The sequence below is a fragment of the Alosa alosa genome, chromosome 1 (genome assembly GCF_017589495.1).
Source record: "Alosa alosa isolate M-15738 ecotype Scorff River chromosome 1, AALO_Geno_1.1, whole genome shotgun sequence".
In the NCBI taxonomy this organism is placed as follows: Eukaryota; Metazoa; Chordata; class Actinopteri; order Clupeiformes; family Clupeidae; genus Alosa; species Alosa alosa.
Window position 1 is genome coordinate 1,186,922 of NC_063189.1, and position 23,070 is coordinate 1,209,991.

The window sequence follows — 23,070 nt, forward strand, 5'->3', positions numbered from 1 at the left end:
GTTTTCCAAAGAAAAAACAAAAATAACAAAATGATGAAATTTTCAATTGGCAAAGAACTAATCGAACAAACACAAGAATACACTTATTTAGGGATCTCCATCAACTCAACAGGAAAATTTGATTTGGCAGTAAAAACCCTGAAAGAAAAAGCACAACGATGTTTATATGCTATCAAAAAGTCAATTCAAGCCAATATCCCCATAAGAATATGGTTAAAAATTGTCAAGCAAGTCATCGAACCTATTGCCCTCTATGGGTGCGAAATATGGGGACCACTTTCAAAATATGATTTTGCGGATTGGGAGAAACACCCAATTGAAGCCCTGCACACGGATTTCTGCAAAAACATTCTTAAAGCTCACAGAAATACTCCGCATAATGGCTGCAGGGCTGAACTGGGCCAGTTCCCATTAATTATCAAAATCAAAAAAAGAATTCTAAAATTTTGGAAGCACATACAATTTAGCGACCCCAATTCAATACATTATAAACCCCTAAAAAGCACCAAATTAAATATAGAAAAGAGCCCCCTAAATCAATTCATTACAAAGCACAGCAATCTCACTCAAATTAATTTGACAATGTCCAAAACTAAAAAAGATTCTATTCAATTAGCAAATAAAATCCATCCAAATTGTATCATAGAAAAAGAAAAATATTGGACCGAAATCACGAAAACCCAACACAAACTTGAATGTTATCTTGCAATTAATCACAAATATGAATTGGCCCCATATCTAAAAACTCTCAAAGACACAAAATTGTCCAAAATATTGTACAGCGAGCACAATCTGAACATTGAAATAGGTAGAAGGAAACAGACCTGGTTACCAAGAGAGGCCAGGCTATGCCACCACTGCCAGGAAAGTAAAATAGAAACAGAGCTACATTTTCTAACAGAATGTCAATTTTACAAAGACCTCAGAGAAACCTTCCTTACAAAAGCAAGTAACATACGCCCTGAAATTTTAAATGAAAATAATGAGGGTAAGCTATTATATATCCTGGGCGAAATTCCAGAAATCACACTGGCAGCTGGAAGATATGTACGAGCCTGTCACGAAAGACGAAATGCAACAGTAAGCCAGTGATTCCACCCCACTGTTGTTTATCCCAACCAATTTAACTATTCTATTAACCTACTTTTTCTTCCCTCTGTTATTTACATTATCATCTTACTATTGTTTTTTTATTAGTATAATTATCATTATTGTCTCCTGTTTTGATTATTCCATGTGTTTTTTTTTATGCTTTGGCAATATTGTAACTTGAACAGTCATGCCAATAAAGCACATTGAATTGAATTGAATTGAGATGGATAGAGCACCTGGGTGATTAGAGAGAGAGAGAGAGAGAGAGAGAGAGAGAGATGGAGAGAGAGATGGATAGAGCACCTGGGTGATGAGAGAGAGAGAGAGAGAGAGAGGGAGAGGGAGAGAGGGGAGAGAGGGATGGATAGAGCACCTGGGTGATGAGAGGGAGAGAGGGGAGAGAGGGATGGATAGAGCACCTGGGTGATGTCCAGAGGCAGTCTGATAAAGGCCTCTTCATCACTGTAGTCCCGTGACTCCGCCTCCTCTTCCTCCATCTCCAGGATGCGCTGAAGGCAGCCTGCTACATAACCCTGAGGAGCAGGACAGCACAGGGGTCAGGTGTGTGTGTGTGTGTGTGTGTGTGTGTGTGTAGCCTGCTACATAACCCTGAGGAGCAGGACAGCACAGGGGTCAGGTGTGTGTGTGTGTGTGTGTGTGTGTGTGTGTAGCCTGCTACATAACCCTGAGGAGCAGGACAGCACAGGGGTCAGGTGTGTGTGTGTGTGTAGCCTGCTACATAACCCTGAGGAGCAGGACAGCACAGGGGTCAGGTGTGTGTGTGTGTGTGTGTGTTGCCTGCTACATAACCCTGAGGAGCAGGACAGCACAGGGGTCAGGTGTGTGTGTGTGTGTGTGTGTGTGTAGCCTGCTACATAACCCTGAGGAGCAGGAAAGCACAGGGGTCAGGTGTGTGTGTGTGTGTGTGTGTGTAGCCTGCTACATAACCCTGAGGAGCAGGACAGCCCAGGGGTCAGGTGTGTGTGTGTGTCTGCATGCCCATCATCACACACACACACCTGTGCCACGCTGAGGAATTTGCTCTTGGCCTTCTGGATCCAGTTGGTGAGAAGCAGCAGGTCAGCAGCAACCTGGACATCAGCAGCCAACTCTGGATGCCTCAGCATGCTGTCTCTAAGAGAAGACACGCGCATAAATACACACACACAAAAATAGGGAAGGTATACCGAATACTTATATTGTGGACATAGCCCTAGCAACAAGTACCAACTTAACAGACAAGGCCACAGATCAAGGGTGTTCACCTGGGGCCGCAAGACTTGAGGGTCATTCCATGTGAAAACAGCCAATATCGGGGTATCATGTACATGGTACCTTTCAGATTTTGCTGAAAAGTGGTGAAAATATGCCTTATGTTACCAAACGAGGGAATCTGAAGTTTCAGGTCAATATCTTAAACGTTTTCCCCCTTGGCGTCCATTTGAATTTCGGGTGCCATGGCCGTAATTGACACATTGGAATTTCACATTTCATCTTTTGGCATTTTTGGAAGCCCATAACGTCTGTTCTAATAGTGGTAGAGGGCTGGAAACTGGTGTGGTAGTTCATTGTAGCCTGCACTAAACAATTCTGGAGGCAGAATCAACATTCCTTACTGTTTGGGTGAGAGGTGGGTCACCAAAGTCCTAAACTGTTGACGTAAAATGTTGACGGCATGTGTGATTTTTCACTTTTTGGGAGGCACCACAATTAATGATCGTATTTATTCTAAACAGGATTATTTGTTATATGTGGGAACCTTGCTCTTGCCAAAAGTAATTTGAAGGGTATGGTACCACTGGTGGGGGTTTTATGGGGGTCCAAAAACCCTCTCCGGCAGAGGTGACTCTTTTGGAACCCCATATTTGGACCCCCAAATGACCATGTGGGCACTTGATGATCCTAATGGGATTTATACCAGATAAAGATACATATTTGTTCTTTCTTTTAATGAAATAACATTTTTGACTATGAAGCTCCATAATGTGAATTTTATTCTTCATAATGCACCATGCACATTGTTTCCAGAAGTCTGGAAAGTAGATCAGGGAGAATTTAGTGATGATAAAGCATGAAAATAGTGGAAATAACTTAGTATTATGGACAGGAGAGTGAAGGATCACCGCACACTGGTGGGATTTCTTTGCTGATTTTATTTACTAGTGAACAACGCATTTCGCCTATGCTTCATCAGGTTCACTCTTAATCTCCACATGCCACCGACAGGTGATATAGGTGATTCACCAGGTCACATGACCACACCAATTAGCACAAGGTACCACCCAATTCACAATCTGGGCTCCCGTACAATCCAGTCCAAAGTTCTCATAACCTAGCCCACATACATCACAGTACATCCATAGTCCATACATTACCGACAACAATGCCCAAAACCTGAATATATATATACACATTTGGAAATTAACATTGCTATGCATTCAACAATATTCAATTTCAATTTCATTTCATTTCAAAGTCTGAAAGTGCAATGTGCAAATACTAATGTGCAAAAATGCAATGTACAAATAACAATGTGCAAAAATACAATGTGCAAATACCAATGTGCAAAATTGCAAAGTGCAAATATTACTTAAACTAGATGTACCGCAGAGCGGTACAAAATATGACCGCGCCAGTCCAGCACATTTTTCCACAAAAATAAATCTTGCTGAAAGGCCTATATGATTCTAACTGTCTCACTAAATTGCATTATCCACACTCAATTCTCACTGGTATCTGTTAGACAACAAGTACCAAAACATGATTAGTTCATAAATTTCACATGTAAAATTCATTTTATACAACCCCACCCCCATCTTGCCTGTTCATAATTCTGAGAAATTCTTGAATTGTGTGCATGTGTGCGTGTACATGTTTATGTTTATGTGTGTGTGTGTGTGCGTGCTTGTGTGTTTGCCTGCGTATGTGTTTGTGCATGTGCATGCATGCGTACATATGTCTACTGTGTGAGTATGTGTCATACGTATGATAACTGTGAATGTATGTGTGTGTGTGTGTATCTGTTTATGCACATGTGTGCACATGGAATGGGTTAACATGACCCCTGGAGGCAAACATACGGAAAAAATTGGTCATCCTAGGCCCTACAGTTCTCAAGATATTCACAGAAAACTGTGCCTGCCCTACCCTCCTTTCGGTGGGTCCAGTACAGCGGGGGGACTACAGATCAAAACGAAAAACGATGGTTCCATGCTATCCATGTGGGGTTACATGCCCACCAAGTTTCGTGTACCCGATCTTTCAGTGTCCCGGAATCCTTGTTGGTGTAATGGTCACTAAATGTACACATAAATTATTTTATTGTAAGGCCGCCCATGAACGAAAAGTTCACAAAACTTGGCATGCATTCGGAGGGTGTCATAATGATCCTACACTTTCAATTTCGTGTAGTTTTGACCATGTCAGCCAGAGATATTGTGATGAAAACACCTAATTTTTTGCTTTTTAATTTTTAACTTCGTGGCTATACATGAAATAAGTGGTAATGGGATGGGTTGACATGCCCCCTTAAGACCAACATACAAAAAAAAAGGTGGACCTCCTAGGCCCTACGGTTCTCGAGATATTCACAAAAACTGTCTCCGGCCACCTACAGGCCAGTTGGTGTATAGTAACATAAATTAATTTATTATGTGGCCCCCATTAACGGAATTCCACGAAACTTGGCGTGCATTCAGAGGGGTGTCATAATGATCCTACACTTCCAATTTCGTGCAGTTTTGACTGTTAGGTCACAGATACCTCGCGATTACAACACCTCATTTTTACTTTTTGTGTTTAACTAGTTGGCTATACATGAAATGAGTGGTTATGGAATGGGTTGACATGGCCCCTTGAGATCAACATACAAAAAAATGGTCCTCCTAAACCTTACGGTTCTCGAGATATTCACAGAAAACTGTGTCTGCCCTACCCTCCTTTTAGGGGTGCAGTCCAGCGGGGGCTACAGATCAAAACGAAAAACGATGGTTCCATGCTATCCATATGGGGTCACATGCCCACCAAGTTTCGATCTACCCGGTCTTTCAGTGTCCCGGAATCCTTTGACGGAAATTTGGACATCGAAAAAGAAAAAGAAAAAAAAAAAAAATCTGACTAAACCTATATGACTGCCGCCACTCTTGGCGGCGGTCATAATTACATCCAAAGTCTATACATTACAAACAACAATGTCCATATGCAGTCCAATTCCAGTCTCATGTTCACATTTTATACCAATATTCACATATAACATATCCAAGTTTCACATATCATCAGTAACTCCAATATCAGTATTAATCCAACAACAGTACACATCTTACATATCAGGTTCATATGTCATAAATGGGTCAATGACGTGACGTCTAGATTTTCTGTCCAACAGCATTTTTTAAGTTTATAAAAGGTTTGAATGCCTGCAGACACACCATATATATGTGGGAGCACTCCCATATTTGTAACCACTTTACCTTTTGAAAAATCTTTAGGTATTTTTATTTTTTCTCTTATGTGAAGTATCAAAATATCATGTGGTGCGACTGTCCGACCATGACTGCTGTTTGGGAAACTTCTTTAAAATTACACTGAATCTATTCAAATGTGCGTTCTGCTCTATCTGGCATTTTTTCAAAAGTGTTTTGTAGCTCTGTAGAAAATGATACAGCATTTTTTATTTTTATGTCCATCCTATTATACAAACAAACTTTGTCCGAAGATGTCAACTTAATCAAATATCATCTGGTGCAACCATCAAGAAACTGCCATTTTGAGACTTTTATTTTAAAATTAATTCAAAGATCTTAAGTTGCATTCATAAACTAGTGTGCCAGGCACCCATTGGGGCAGCAAACAAGTTTGTAATTATCTCTTATATTTGGAAAAACATAGCTTAAATAACAGATGGCAAGAAGTTGCCAAATTTGGACGTCATGTGGTATGACCTCAACAATACAATGAATATTAATTTATTTGTTCAAATTTATTTTTTGATTAGAAATGAAATAGTGACCTTTTAGAGGAATCAAGTTTGTTATGAGTAGGTGGTCAATTTTGAGCCTGTAAATTTGATCAAGTTGAAAATGTCATGTGGTGCGACCAAACATCATGTGGTGCGACTATTACAAAATGCTTATTTGTGTGGTTTTACATTTAATTTAGGATTTATATGCCTATGCATTGTTATATGGAATCAATTTTTATACATTCAGAGTACATTTTCAAAGATTTCAGAAAAAAACGTTTACATTTACTCTTAGTACATTATAATGACAAAAATGTAAATAAAAATCATTTTACATGTAAGGTTACTTTGGTAAATGTACATTTATTAATCATTTATCCCTCCCACTGTGTTCTGTTCATCAAGAAAGATATATTTCACTTATTATCAACATCATAAAAATAGGCTATCACTATGTATGTGGCGGTGAGGGGCGTTAAACACTGTAATATAGGATTTTATTACCATTATTTTTGTTTTGTTTCACATTATTGTATTGTTTTTATTTGTTATATTATTAGTGATGATTGGGCAACATCATCAAATTTGTTTAATCATCTTTTTTTGTTTAAGTTTGTTTGCTCTGAAAACTTCCCCATTTCATTTCTGTATCACTTTCTCTCTCTCTCTCTCACTCTCTCACACACACTTTCACACACACACATTGTGTATGTGTGTGTGTGCAAACTATCTCTCTCTCACACACACACACATACACACAGACACACACTCACTCTCTCTCTCTATCTCTATCTGTTAAACACTAGGCCTATTACTCTCTTCATCGCTGTATCTATCACAATAGATCTATCACGCTAACTATCCCACTAACACACTATCAATCACAGATCACTATCTATCGCACAATCATGCTATCTATCACACTATCAATCTATCACACTACCTATCTATAATACTATCTATCTTTCTTTATCCATCATCTGTCTGTCTTCTAGCCTCCCCATGTAGTTAGCCTAACTTCTATGTCTCACTCTTTTACTCAAAAAAACTTTCATTCTGCCATTGTTAGTCTGTCTGTCTGTCTGTCTATCTTTTAATTTCTTTATCTTTTATTATCTCTTCCTTTCCATCCAACCATGCACTTTTGTCTATCTTAATATCTTCTCCTGCCCCATCTCTTAAAATCATCTGCTAAATCCCATTCACTTTACGTCCTGAATTTCTTCTGTTTATCCCCTCGATCACTCACACACTTTTACCTCCTTTTCTCCATTAAGCTGTCTACACTTATTTGTTTCTTTCTATGTGTGTTTGTTTTCATCACCTTCTATATTTCAAATGCCCTCACAAAGCTTATCTTTTTATACCTTTACCAATATATGGACACAGGGGCGTAGCACCAAACCATGGGCCCTCCCCAACCAACCAACTAACCAACCACCGGCTGTAAGCATGAAGCATGAGGTTCACAACTAACTACTATCTAATCACACATTGAATTAATCTAACAACTCGTATATGTACTGTATAACAGAAAATAATCTTATTACCCAAGACTTCACTGAATTTCTGTTTTATTTGAAGAATGTTTAAAAGCTAGAACATGAAATGAATGAAAACACTTTTGGCTGAGAGAACAGCTATCTATAGCTAACTGAGTGTGATGCGTTTCACAAGTTAGCTTTGCTACTAATTTGACAGCCTTTCCTCATGAACCTATATAACATTGAGCCTACTAAGTTAAGCTATTAGCTCATAATAATTTTCGAATTAGTAGGCTATTGAAATGTTGTGGTAGGCTATAAATCAGGCATCATGTTATTTCTAAGTTTGTGTTAATGCTGTTTTAGCACTGATAATCGCGGGATTCAAGGTGGTATTGAAGTGTTTTGTAACCTTCAGGAGTTCATTTCATTTGTAGACTATTGCTTTCACATTGGGCTCACCTTTCTTGGGAAAGAAGGCTGTTAACACTTGTTTTCCCTCATTTCTTTTTTCTCCCTTTCTTGCCTCTCTTTTCTTTTCTGGGAACCGGATTTAGCTTTCTTAGACTTAGACATCTTCACACCGTGAAAGTCTGCATTGCCGCTTCGGCAGAATGAACGTTACTTCAAAAATGCGCCTAGCAGGGGAAGGCGGACTGAACCATTTCGTGCAAGGGAGAGGGTGCCTGCCCTCAAACAATGTTGGCTTGGACACAATTTAATACATCAATCAACTGATGCATTTACCCGAAATATTTGCATCTATATTAGTTAACAACATTTATTAAGATCTTTAAATTAAGGAAATTATTTATTAAATAAAATTCAACTCCTTAGGGGCCCTCCCCCACTTGGGGCCCGGGTAATTTATTCCCACTTGTCCCCCCACTACGACGTCCTTGTATGGACATGTTCAACATCATTAGCAACTTAAAAATCTTTTACTTGTGTAAAACTTTTATTTTTTATTTAATTGTTGTTGTTTTTTGCTTTGCAAGCACTATATTACCCTCATGAAATGAAAATATAACAGTTTATTAATCTCTCTACTTATATTTTTAACATTATGAGATCCTTGAGTCATTTGGTGCGACCACTCATCATGTGGTGCAACCAATAATAGCAATAACTGTGTTAAATTCAAAATGAAAAATAAAATTTCTGTGGTTAAATTATTAATCAGTCATATAGTATGTTTAAGTCAATGCTATTTTTCAGACTTTTCCATCAGTTTTATAAAACTTACAGGAAAAATAAGGGTTCTAAATATATTTTATAAGGTGACAATGACAGTATAGAACAAAAATATCAGTCCAATATTCACAAAAAGTAAAGAAATGTAAATACTTTGTTTCTAAACAGTTCATATTATTAAGAACTTGTAAACAAACTTTTAAGCATGTTAAGGAAATACATTTAATTTTAAGATAATCTATGGTCGCACCACATGACATTTTTTAAGGCCGCAACCAATTCATTCTCATGAAAAAACACTAAAATCACATTACTTGAAATTTTAATATGGATTTTCATATACCCAACATTCTTAATGTTTGAACAATTGAAACAGAAATTCTTATTTTTAGAATTTTAAATTTGGCCAGTTGAAAAACCTTGTCCGTCATTGACCCAAATACTAGTGTGCAAATATGCATTGTGCAAATACCAAAAGAGTTTCACAAAAATACACTTAAATCTTGTAATTCATTGAGAACATGGGGTCCTACTGTATTTAATTCATGTATCCAATATGCCTCTCTCTGTAACAGTTGTTTAATCAAGTTACCCCCTCTTGGGCTGGGTTTCACCCATTCTATGCCAATGAATTTTAGGGAGGTGGCTGGCCCATGGTTCATCCCTTTATAATGCCTAGCTATGGCGTACTCCATATTTCCATTTCTTATTGCCCCTTTATGTTCTGCGATTCTTAGTTTTAAATTACGTTTGGTTTGTCCAATCTATATTTGTGCACACGGGCATTTCAGCATGTATACTACATGTGTTGACAGACAGTTAATAAAGTCTTTTATTTGGTATTTCTTGCCTGAGTGTGAGTGACTAAATGTTTTTGTGTTGAAAGTATGGGAACAATGTGCACATTTTCCACATCTGTAATTTCCATATACTTGTTGAGCAAGCCAATTCACCTTTGGTGTTTCCATGTATGTAGAGCTAACCACCATGTCCTTAATATTCTTTCCTCTTTTAAAACAAAAGCGAGGTTTCAGTGACGATAAATGATTTAAATTCTAAAAGTTTCCAATGTCTGTTGACTATATGTTTAACCTGCTTTGATGCTGTAGAATATTCGGACACAAAAGTCACTCTACTTTCGGTGTGTTTAGGTGTCGGGTTTAGTAGTGAAGTTCTGTCTCTTTTGTAGGCTTTTTCAATTGCTTGATCAATTACTGTTTCATCATACCCTCTTTGTTTAAAGGTCTCATTCACCGAGAAACCGTTTAATACTTGTTCCTTTCGAAATACTATAGCTCACTCCAAGTTGCATATGCATGCTGCACGTGAAAATGATCTTCTACCCCCATTGCCCGCATTAGCCAATGAAAGAAAATACACAGAAAAACAAGCGAATCAGAAAAAGCCCTTCCCTGTGACGCCGCAGGGAAAACAATTATTCATGGCCTAGCCCACCTTGGCTTGTGACCGCCCACAGGAAGACAGGAAGATTTTGGCCAGGAGATTGTCTCTCTGCAGCTAGTAGGAGGTAACAGCAAGTTGTTAACATGGCGGAGCAAATTCGTGCCTGTGTTATTTGTGGCAATAACACATCAATGTTGCATGTCTTGCCTTAGAAAGAAGAGTTGAGGAAGAAATGGTTGGAATTTATCGTTGGAACACCACCACCGAAGTAGTGCAACATTAGTTCTGTGTTCCAATAATTTCGACCACACTCACTGTGCCTTCCTACAGTTAGAAAGTGGTTTTGCATCGATGTTCTGAAAACCTGGACCTGTACGTCATGACGATCGACAGCTCACAGGCTGTAAGTACAAACAAACTTTTCCACCTAACGACTGTTACAAAATAGCATGTTCATATTCTTCGTTAGCATGCATGAAAAGGGCACAAGCTAGGCTTAGGCTAGCCTATATTACAGGAAGCTACACCAGGCACGTAACTGAAGTGTTCTGTTCGCGACGTGTAAAATCAGAGAATGTCTAATAGGAGGGGCTCTGGTAAAATCCATTAGAGCAATGGTCTATTTTTTTTTACGTAGCCTACAGGCCACGCGCCAGGTGTAGCTACTTCCATTGATTAGACTTATTGGAAGCTAATTGTTGCAGAAGACGCAACATGCTTCAGTTACGTGCCTGGTGTAGCTACACTCATAAGAAACTGTATGACCACACTACCCAGAGATTTAGCTTGTTGAACCTATAATCTTCTAACCTAAGCGTTAAATCACAAATAATAATATTGGCAATAATATCTTATGCTCAACTAAGGACTGGTATTGTTCTAGTCTAAACAGGGAAAATCATCAATACCCGTGCACTATTAGGCTAAGTTGCGATCACTAGAGCCCAGGTATTTACACTTCAGTCTAATTTATGTCTTCTTGCCATTATTACATTGGCCTTTGTAGGCCTACAATGATGTTTTGTTTGATTACTTGCTGTTTACTTAGTGTTTTGTATGTCTTCCAGAGCACATCCTCATGTTGGGCTACACAGCTTTCTAGCCTACATTAGGTCATCACGTTAGAAGCAAAGGTTTGTGATCTAACTTTTATTGTTGTGCTAGTTTGTTTCTAGAAGTCTTTTTCTAGTAGGCTAATACAGGTTCTTATGTGCTCATCAATGTTTGGGAAAGTCAATTCATGGGTTTCATCAGGTCACTTTCCACAGGTGTATAAAATCAAGTACCTCGATTATGAATGCAGACTGCATGGTGCTTGATTAATACACTTGTGTAAATGGACCTGATGAAACCCATGAATTGCATAACAGATATAATTGATATTACTGAATGTCTTCTTGTGGGTGTGCTACTTAGTAAATCATACGCCTTACCACAGTCACAAAAATATTTTTCCATTGTGCCAGTACAGTTTTGTGTGAGATAGTGAATGTCCTGTGTACTATTAGTATCTTGTAACTTGACAGTAATACACATTTATTTACTTTAGGTACCCAAACAGAATACTTCATGAAAAGTATGAGTATTTATTTATACAAGCACTTCGGATACACCATGGACATGGGGGCCTTCTACCTCTACTCCCATCAAGCCTGTTCATCCAAGGCCAGCTAGAAGACCTCAGGTTGATCAAGAGGAGGAGGATGAAAGTGACATCTCCACAATAACACCTGATGGCTCCACCTATGGCCCAGCGCCAATCAATGAGCAATGTAATAGAATCATCACAGCCAACTATGTGTTTTGTGTGTTGTCCCTTCGGATACCCAGGACAACACAAGCCGAAACAACAACTCAGACCTTTTTTCCTAAATAATCCCAGCACCATCTTACAAAAGGATCTGTAGGCCAGATGTCTGCATCGTCTGGCAAAAAGAGGACATTGTTAATTCTGTGCATAGTTTGGATGGTCTTGTTTTGTGTTTGCATTATTTTAATAGACTGCAATATTACTATTTGTCAGTGTTTTCTCAAACTTTTTTCAGACCAAGGACCACTTAAACAATAATAATTTAAACAAAAAAAAAAAAGATCACTAGACCAAAAAAAAAAAAAAAAACAGTAGACCTACTTCAACAGTCTATTACACAATAGGCCTTCTCACTAAACCACCTTGCTTATTGTCTTTGCACCATGCTTATGCTGTCAGAGGATTCATATGATTTAAACTGGCATACTGTAGGTTACATGCGTGTTGCAGAACTGTTTGGATTTACTGTACATACAAGTTGGCTCAATATTGCAAACAACTCATCTATTATATTTTACCACATCTACTTGTGGAACACTTGAGAGAGCTTGCAGACCACACTTTGAGTACCACTGCTGTATGTAAATATAATAAAGCTATTTATTGAAAATTTACCTGTTTTGTATATTAGTTTTAGGAGTTGCATCAGTTTTTGTCCCTTTTAGGCTAAAGGTTTATCTTACCTTTCATATCTTCTGTCTCACAGGGGGCCATAGTAGTCATAGTCGAATGTTTAGTGCATTTTGAAGGGAGTACATTATGTTAAGGCAGACTGGTTCTAATCCTGGGTACAGGGTCATACAGACAACAGGGGTACTGGTGTTGCCCATTTTTCTAACCACATGAGCAATCCCTTTATGAAAAAGTAGTATAGGAATCTTATAGTATTTTGGGACAACATATTATAGTAATCTTATAGGAATACGTATTTTGGGACATACTGTAGAAGTACTACTAATAACTCTATAATACCCTATCACTGCTATAGTTTTTCTATAGTAGTCTTATACTATAAGATTCCTATAGTACTTTTTCCAAAGGGTCATATGTGACAGAAAACAACTGGAGTAGGCTAACCTCTGCCAATGTAGGCTATTAAAGCCATAGTTTATACTCATTACTGGAGAAGTCTTCCAGCACACGTTCTCTGCTTCTGTAGGCATTCTGGTGCAATTCCAGCGAAATATAGCTAGGAGTAGGTAAGTGTGTTTGCATTTAGATCTATATATATATTGAGCTATAACCAAGTGGTCTTTCAATGATGGTATCATGGAATTCAAACCATAACTATCTATTCCGATAGCATACAATTAGCAGGCTAGGTCAGTGGCTGAACTGCATTTAGGGTGCTTATAACCAGTGTTGTGAAGTAAAATATCTATAGGAAGATTGCAAAGACTTTTGACTGTGTAAAGAAATAGGTCTTTATTTTAAAACGTTTCCTAAACGTTTTTAAAACGTAACTGTTTATTCCTTGAATGCAAGATGACGATTGCCACAAACGTTTACCTCTTTTAGGAGAAATTTTAAGCTGACATGCAATTGTTACCATTCCATTAAACCAACGTTCACCGACAAACGATCTGGAAGCGGTTCTTCTTGCTACTCGGATACTAGGATCAAACACATGAAGTTGTATCTCCGAAGACATTTTGTGCAACAGTTTTGACTCGAGTTTTAGCCAGGTTTTAGCACTGTAAAGTTGAATATGGAGCATAGCACAGGCAGAATCGGATGAGGACACACATGAATATTCATGAGCAAGAGGCAAATCCTGTCGTTCCTCCCCTCCCAGCTTCCCCACCAAACTAGAACAGCATGAAATAGACGCAGGAGAGCATTTTTTTCACCAAAACCGGCTCACAGGGCATTCATTAATACTAGAGACCATGGCAAAATTAATGAAAAAACGATGAGATGAGACCTTTAAAGCATTGGGACATTTCCTGTATTTTAATCTCTCATAATCCTTTTCATTGCTACATATTCTTCTTAATCTAACAAATTGTCCATAGGGAATGTTCTTAATAGTATGATCTGGATGAAAACTTGACGCATGTAGTATAGTGTTTCTATCAGTTGGTTTTCTGTAAATGGATGTTTCCAATTTGTTTTCAACATTCACAGATATGAGTAAGTCCAAGAAATGTATTTTTTTACAATTATATTCCATGGTGAACTTCAATGAGGGATAAGTTCCATTCATATAATCATTTAATTTAATTTAAACTAACTTACTACTAATTAAACTAACTAACTTTTAACTTAGTATTATGCTCAGTGATGGCAAACAATTAAATACCGAGACTGTCACAGATTAACCCCTTATCCCCCATGAAAGACACCCGCCATCTAATTTTTAAAGAACTAAATAACAAGAATGTCACATAGTGTAAGAGTTTTTCCTTGCCGCAGTCACTCGCCAGATAAAATTTAATTGAAAATTAAATTGAATAGTGTCTTTAACTATTATCCAAGAAATTGTGGAAGCAGTGGCAAATTTTGTCATGGTCCTTTTGGTCAAGTTTGTATTGGCGAGCACTGTGTCCATAGATGATTGGCACACTGACACAACAAATGATATGTTGGAATGGCGAATGGGCTAGCTACGTATGCTAAGTGAAAATAGAAACTAAATCCCTGGTTTGGTGGTCATTAAAAAACATATAAATCTGTATTTTGTTGGGACATATAGCATGTATGTAGTGATTGTTGGACATATAGCATGTGTAGGAGCCATTCATTTAGTTTGGTTTATTATAAGAGTTCTAAATATATTGTTATTAATTTAAGTTGAAATTATATAGTTATTTAAATGAAGTATCCTGAATTTGTATTGTGTTAGTGTGCATTCACCACTGCATGGGTGTCCCTCCATAGGATACAGTCATTGACCGGGTCAACGTGTCAATGGGGCGCGTGTAAGGGTCCTGTCGTGTTTTGTTTTCCCTGTTTAGTGTTTTCCTTCATGTCTGCTCCTCTTGTTTACTTCCTGTGTCCTGTTCGATGTGTTTGTTTGTTTTGCTATGTGTTTCTGTTCCCTGTGCCCGTGTCTCCGCCCCTCACCTGATCCGCGTTAGTCTGTTAATTATGGTTTCCACCTGTCTCTTGTTTTACCTTGTTCATTGTCCACCTGTGCCCGGTTACCCCTGTGTATTTAAACCCTCTGTCTCCCCTCAGTCTTCGTCAGTTATTAGTCAACGTGTGTTGTGTTACACACATCTTAACTCTTAAGATTGCCTTGCCCTGCATTTGGGTCAAGCCCTTGCAACCGTGACAGCGCGTCTTGCCATTACTTGAAACAAAGAACTACAATCTACAAAGGACTCTCTTTATGTTTATTTTGCAGTATTATGTTTGTTTAATTTTGTTAATAAATCCACTCATCAGGAAGAAAGAAATAACTAACTTCATCTTCATTTAAACACACACGTCAGACTAAAACACCAGCTATACTCAAGGAAGTGAACAAAGATGGGGAAGGTTTAATGGACTTAGAAAACACAGAAAACCCAAAAACTGAACCTGTTTTTATCACTACAGCATGTAGTAGGGACTGTGTACTATGTAGGGACATAGTTCATATGTAAACTCTTCCCTAGGCTTGGAACTAAGTTCAAGCATGAGGTTTGGCCTACAGTATAAACTGAAAGCCATCACTGGGTGAATGTGTGCCTTTGCATTTATATGTGTGTGTGTGTGTACCTCAGGTTGGTGTGTAGCGTCCACTCCAGCAGTGTGAACACCTGGTTCATTTCCAAGTCCTTCTGCAACAGCAGTTCCAGCTGGCCAACTGTGTGGGTGTGGTACCTGTCAATCACAGTGCCAAGCAGCCCCGCCTCCTTGAGCACAGGAGCCAATCGCAGCAGCTCCCCTGCACCACTTCCTGCACCTGCCTCAGGCACGCAGCTGGGCTGGGGGCTGGGGGCTGACCTCTGCTGGCAGAGAGGGGAAGTGCAGCTCCACAGACTGCTGCACCCGCTGCTGGAACTGACCAAGCCAGGGCTGTGGGTATCTGCCTGCCCTGCTGCCCTGACCTGGGGCAGGAACAGGGTTCTTCTGCCCCCAGGCCTCCAGCAGGCTACCAGGGTTCTGCTCTGGGGATCCACTGGCTCTGCCCATCAGAACCTGCTCCAACGTCTCCATGACGATGCCACCCAGCTCCTCGGGGTCAGACTCCACCTCGGAACCTTCGGCTCCACGGGCTCAGCACAACCTCGCCTGCTCACCAACAGGGGGCAGCACTGGGTCTGAGGGAACAGAGCGAAGACAGGGGGTGTGTGTTAACACCTCTCTCTCTCTCTCTCTCTCCCCTCTCTCTCTCCCTCTCTCTCTCTCTCTCTCTCTCTCTCTCTCTCTCTCTCTCCCTCTCTCTCTCCCTCTCTCTCTCTCTCTCTCTCTCTCTCTCTCTCAATAGCTCCGTTTACATGGACACTTTTAAAGGGACACCAGGCAAGCTTGATGCTTTTTCTCAAACCCCCTCGCTCGGTCTGAAGCTCTTTTCCTTTTCTTTGCATCTTCCGTCAAGGGTTTTCGCTGCTTCTTCACCGGCTCTGCCATTATACAAGGATACAAGGAAGTTTATTGTCACATGCATGATGTAAACTGATCCTGCTTCGGTCGGCGGGTACGATACACTGAACATGCAAGTGGGATATTCTTCCTACAGGCAGTAGTGGCGGGCGAGAGAGTCTTCATTCGCCCTGTAATGAGTCATTTAACCATATACCAACTTACGAAGATGATTAATTAACACGAAAACGTTGCCTGGTGTCCCTTTAATCTGATTACAAACGGAGTAATGGCTCAATCAGAATAAAAATGTCTCATGCAAACACCTCAACTGATCAAATTCAGCCTGATCAGACTAAATTTCCAATCGGATCAATAGAGGTGGTGTACTCCGTTCCGATAATCTGATTGACTGAAAAATCCACCCATGTAAACTCCGATTGTTAAAGTACATTTCTTCTTTCTGCGCAGGTTTCCCTAATAATGCTAATAATGATGTGTTGAGTTTCCATGGCGGCAATACAACTATGGAGTTTCTAAATGATTAAATGCTTATTTTATGTAAATGCAGATTAAACGACAATCGGTTTATTTAATGTTCATGTAAACAATTCAACAAATGGGGCAAGGGCAAGGCTTCACAAAAGCGGCGCAAGCGTATTCAAAAAAGCGATATTCAAAAAATTATTCAAAAGCGTGATTCATCACCGCATTTTCTACTCAAATTTTTCGCCATGCCCGTCTCTTTTTATTCAGCAAAGCACTCAGGGGTGTGACAATTAAAGTGATGGTTCGGCGTGAATTTCACCCTATGGTCATTTGCATGATGGCCGCGAGCCAAACACACCCCCAGAAGCTTTTTTCCCCTTGGTCGAACATGTCATGAGCTCTCTCTGCCTGGTAACACACGCTGATTGAAGTCTGACCTCCACCTGTTCCTGCTCTGCTCTGCTCTGCCTCACCCTCGTTACCCACCACCAGCTGCACTGCATTCACCACTCATCATGCCCTGTATATAAAGCCTTGCTTTTCAGTCCACACTTGTCAGATCGCCTGCAAACCCGACCAGTTACCTGCCTGTCTTGAAAAACGACTCTGACTGGGCCTGTGAACCCAGACCCTTTCGACTACTTCTTTGATCTCCAGCCCGGACTTCCCCGGATCATCCAGCTCCTGCCATTGCTGCTCGGCTATTGGGGGAACACACACACGAGACTCTTGGAACTCCCGGAACCCTGAAACCCCTGTAACCCCAACCCTTAAATAAACTTTCTAACGTGGACGCTTTTGTGGTCCTCGCCCTGTTTGGTGTCTGACAGTACGATCTGACCAAACATGGACCCAGCGCCGCGGTCGACCCAACATGGAAACCGACGAACCAGAACCACCCACCGCCATGCAACGCCTGGAAGAGACTGAGAGAGGCAAACCGCCTTGCTGCTGACATTGCCTCCCTACTTACCAACAGCTTCAGCAGTTCCAGCAGCAACAGCAACAACAATGATCATTCAACTTCTCACCAACCTTTCTCCTCTGCCTGCTCTCACCGCCCAGCCCCAGCCAGCCTGCTCACCGCCCAGCACCCGAGTCTCCTGCCCAGTCCACTGCTGCCGTGGCTGCGGAGCCCCAGAACCCAGGATCGGCAACCCAGAGCGGTTCAGCGGCGATTGGATGCAGGCGTTCCTTCCTGCTGCCGTGTCCGGTTTACCCTGCAACCCAGGACTTTTGCCACTGAAGGGGCGAGGGTGCGTGATCACCTGGCCTGGGCGAGCTTCGACTCTGGGAAGCAGTGCCGGGTTGGCCAGACCCCAGCATGTGCAACCTTCAACCTATCGCAGAGATGCTCAAGGTTTCGGGAATCCGCAACAGCCGGGGAGCATCTCGGGACCCTGATGAGTTGTCGCCAAGGCAGAAGGACTGTTGCGGATTACTCCATTGACTTTCCAACTGTGGCAAGTGAGACTCCTGGAACATGGAAAGCATTGGTGGATGCCTTCCTCCACAGCCTGGCGGACTACATAAGGACAGGGCTGGTTTCCCATGATCAACCCCCACTCATGATGAAGCCATTGCTCTGGCTGTCGCATCGACCGCAGTCCGGCTCCAGTTGCCAACCTCCATGAGGGGTGCACCCTACTTCCATGTTTGAAAGTCAAACCCGACGCCATGAAAGCCAGCTGGTCCCGTGCCACTTCCTCGCCTCCTCCTCCTGCTTCGTTGGTGGTGGGCTGGTGTACACCGTTCTGCCTGCCGGTCCAGAGCGGCCTCCAGTATCTCTGGGGGAGGGCTATGGGCCTGAGGAGAAACCTGGGTGCCAGCCAGTCGGTTGTGGACGGACACTCGCCATGCGACTTCCGTCTGCATCCTGATCAACCACCACAATCAGCCCCAGAGGAGTCCCTGTGCCTGACTGTCCTGTGCCTGTCTTCTGTCCCGTCTTCTGTCCACCCTCCAGCTCCCTCCGAGGATGAGGATGTTCACTCGGACCGCTCGGAGAGAATTCCACCCCCTCCCCCCTCCGCCCGTGGTGTCACTCTTGGGGACTTCTGGGGCCGTCCCTTGGGGGTTCTGTCATGAGCTCTCTCTGCCTGGTAACACACGGCTGATTGAAGTCAGACCACCTGTTCCTGCTCTGCTCTCTGCCCACCCTCGTTACCTACCGGCTGCACTGCATTCACCACTCTCATCATGCCCTGTATATAAAGGCCTTGCTTTTCAGTCCACACTTGTCAGATCGTCTGCAAACCCGCGCAGTTACCTGCCTGTCTTGAAAGCGACTCTGACTCTTTGCCTGTGAACCCAGACCAGCTAGACTAGCTGCTGATCTCCGGCCCCGGACTTCGGGATCGTCCAGCTCCTGGAATTGCTGCTTTCGGCTCTTGGAACCACACACACGAGCCACACCCTGAAACCCTGTAACCCCCAACCCTTAAATAAACTTTCTAGCGTGGGCTTTTGGTCCTCGTCCCCTGTTTTGGTGTCTGACAGAACATTGTTGGTCGAGTTAGCTATCAGTCTATGTATCAGCCCAATGGTTTAAAGTTAGCACTAATGGAACATGTCATGTATCTAAATTACCCTAATAATACCGAATGTTACCAAACTTCTACAGTAGTACAAATAGGTTTCTGTACTCATATACTTGAGGCATTGTAAAGTTTGTAAGTATGCCAGAAAGTTTATTTAAACGGTGTCTATTTACACCCTGGTAACCCAAAGAGCTATTCACTCAAACAAAAGGCGTTGCTCAAAACATGGCGGACATTTTTAGATGTCAGCAGAAAGTGAAGAATTCTGAAAGGTTTTGGCACTAATATCTGTTCAGATTAAGTTTTAGATTGAAAAGTTGTGTTTTTATTTTTCATAATCTTACCGTTCAGTGAACACATACAACCGTCAGTTTGGTAGTTAACAGAATTTTTTGTATATAACACTCAGGCCTATAAACTTTTTACCTACAAATACCCTCTAGTTGTTGGAAGTAGATAGTGCAGTGGTCACAGACATGGTTTAGTATGTAGGAGACTGGGGTTTGATTCTTACATGATGCATTTTGGCGGGAGTTAATTGCTGCGTCTATAGCGTCTACAAGAAAGCCTTAATTTTAATAAAATCGGTTCTCAGCGGAAGTTTTGATTGCAACAATTAGCTAGTGCACTTGGGGTGTAATGCATATATTACTAAATACACCAGGGCATCCATCCACTTATAACTATACGACAAACAGCATACCTTATTTAGGTGTCTATTTTACCTTTATTCACACCCTGTGACCTCGTTTTTTTTTTATTATTACATTTATTGGCAAATATGCAGAATAAATGCACCAGGCAAATAAACATTAATATTTGTACCAGGCTGCTGTGTAGAACACATTGCTGTGCTATGAATAAATTCACTTCTAATTACACCAGAATTTACGGATACACTGCTAATTTTACCAGGGTGCAAATAGCAAGCCATGCCTATTTAAAATCTGCTGCTTGCCTGCATCAACTTACTTCTGTGATTTGGCCCAAAAGTCCTGGCAGAAAGCGATTACGTAAAAGTTGATATATACAACGTTTTTTATATTTTTTTCCCGAAGTGTTTCCAACTTAGTGTTAACTAATAATTGTTGCAAACTAGTACTATGAACACAATAGTGCATTCCTTGAACTGGACTAGTCTAAGCCTAAATGAACACAAAAGTGTAGTGTATTGAACACACAAGTCTAGTGAACACACAAGTGTAATGAACACACACAAGTGTAGTAAACACACAAGTGTAGTGTAATGAACACACAAGTGTAGTGAACACACAAGTGTAGTGTAATGAACACACAAGTGTAGTGAACACACAGAGGTGTAGTGAACACACAAGTGTGGTGTAATGTAATGAACACACCAAGTGTAGTGAACACACACAAATTAATGAATGGAACACACACAAGTGTAAAGTAATGAACACACAAGTGTAGTGTAATGAACACACAATGAACACACAAGTGTAGTGAACACACAACTCAAACACTCTGGCCAGTGACCTGCTAAAGATGCTTGTTTTCCCAACTCTAGCAGTTTAGCTAACCGTGTGACACTACGGATAAGAGATTGTAGTGAACACCTTTCTTAGTGTAAGCCTTCAGGGAGCAAAATGGTAAAAGTGTTGAAGAAACAAACAGACCTTGAATATAGACCTTATCTATATACTTTTTGTCGTGCAATCAAACAACTGCATATAGGCCCCTATGCCATGTAAAAAGCAATTAAATTTAATTTTGGTTTCATGCATTTTTTTTAAACTCATGTGGTAGAATTGGCCCTGGTTAGAATGCCATGACCCGGTGGACGGGGACGTGATGTAAGTGAACACACAAGTGTAGTGAACACACAAGTGTAGTGAACAAACAAGTGTAGTGTAATGAACACACAATGAACACACACGTGTAGTGAACACACAAGTGTAGTGTAATGAACACACAAGTGTAGTGAACACACAAGTGTAGTGTAATGAACACACAAGTGTAATGAACACACAAGTGTAGTGTAATGAACACAAAATGAACACACAAGTGTAGTGTAGTGAACACACAAGTGTAGTGTAGTGAACACACAAGTGTAGTGTAATGAACACACAATGAACACACATAGTGCTAGTGTAATGAACACACAAGTGTAGTTAGTGAACACACAAGTGTAGTGTGGCACACAAATTAGAACACACAAGTGTAGTGTAAATAAACACACCAAGTGTAGTTATCACACAAGTGTAGTGAACACACAGCAACACACAACTGTAGTGTAATGAACACACAAGTGTAGTTAACACACAAGTGTAGTGTAATGAACACACAATGAAAACACAAGTGTAGTGTAATGAACACAAAATGAACACACAAGTTAACAGTGTAGTGAACACACAAGTGTGTAGTGTAAAATGTAGACACACAATGAACACACAAGTGTACACAGAAGTGCAGTGTAGTGAACACACAAGTGAATTGTAATAAACACACAAGTGTAGTGTGTAATGAACACACAAGTGTAATGAAACACACACAAGTGTAGTGTGGTGAACAACACAAGTGTAGTGTAATGAACACACAAGTGGTGTAGTGAACACACAAGTGTGTAGTAATAAACACAAGTGTAGTGTAATGAACACACAATGAACACACAAGTGTAGTGTAGTGAACACACAAGTGTAGTGTAGTGAACACACAAGTGTACTGTAATGAACACACAAGTGTAGTGAACACACAAGTGTAGTGTAATGAACACACAAGTGTAGTTAACACACAAGTGTAGTGTAATGAACACACAATGTGTAAACACACAAGAACACACAAGGTGTATAAGTATATATACTTTTTTGATGTAATGAACACACAAGTGTAGTGAACACACAAGTGTAGTGTAATGAACACACAAGTGTAGTGTAATGAACACACAATGAACACACAAGTGTAGTGTAGTGAACACACAAGTGTAGTGTAGTGAACACACAAGCTTAGTGTAATGAACACACAAGTGTAGTGAACACACAAGTGTAGTGAACACACAAGTGTAGTGTAGTGAACACACAAGTGCAGTGTAGTGAACACACAAGTGCAGTGTAATGAACACACAAGTGTAGAACACACAAATTTAATAAACACACAATGAACACAAAGTGTAATGAACACACAAGTGTAGTGAACACACAAGTGTAGTGTAATGAACACACAATGAACAAATGTTAACACACAAGTGTAGTGTGAACACACAAGTGTAGTGTAGTGAACACACAAGTGTAGTGTAATGAACACACAAGTGTAGTGTAATGAACACACAATGAACACACAAGTGTAGTGTAGTGAACACACAAGTGTAGTGTAATGAACACACAAGTGTAGTGTAGTGAACACACAAGTGTAGTGTAATGAACACACAAGTGTAGTGAACAGTGTGTTAGTGAACACACAAAGTGTAGTGTGGTGTGAACACACAAGTGCAGTGAACACACAATGAAAACACAAGTGTAGTGTAATGAACACACAAGTGTAGTTAACACACAAGTGTAGTGTAATGAACACACAATGAACACACAAGTGTAGTGAACACACAAGTGTAGTGTAATGAACACACAAGTA

General features: G+C 40.6%; 1 protein-coding gene across 1 annotated transcript in view; it reads right to left on the bottom strand.

Annotated features, from left to right (window-relative positions):
• LOC125297131 overlaps positions 1-23,070 on the bottom strand; it is a 106,777-nt gene that overhangs the window by 35,544 nt on the left and 48,163 nt on the right. Inside the window, exon 4 of the mRNA XM_048247300.1 lies at positions 1,512-1,625. Coding sequence (XP_048103257.1) covers positions 1,512-1,625 — 114 coding nt within the window. The remainder of the gene's footprint in view (positions 1-1,511; positions 1,626-23,070) is intronic.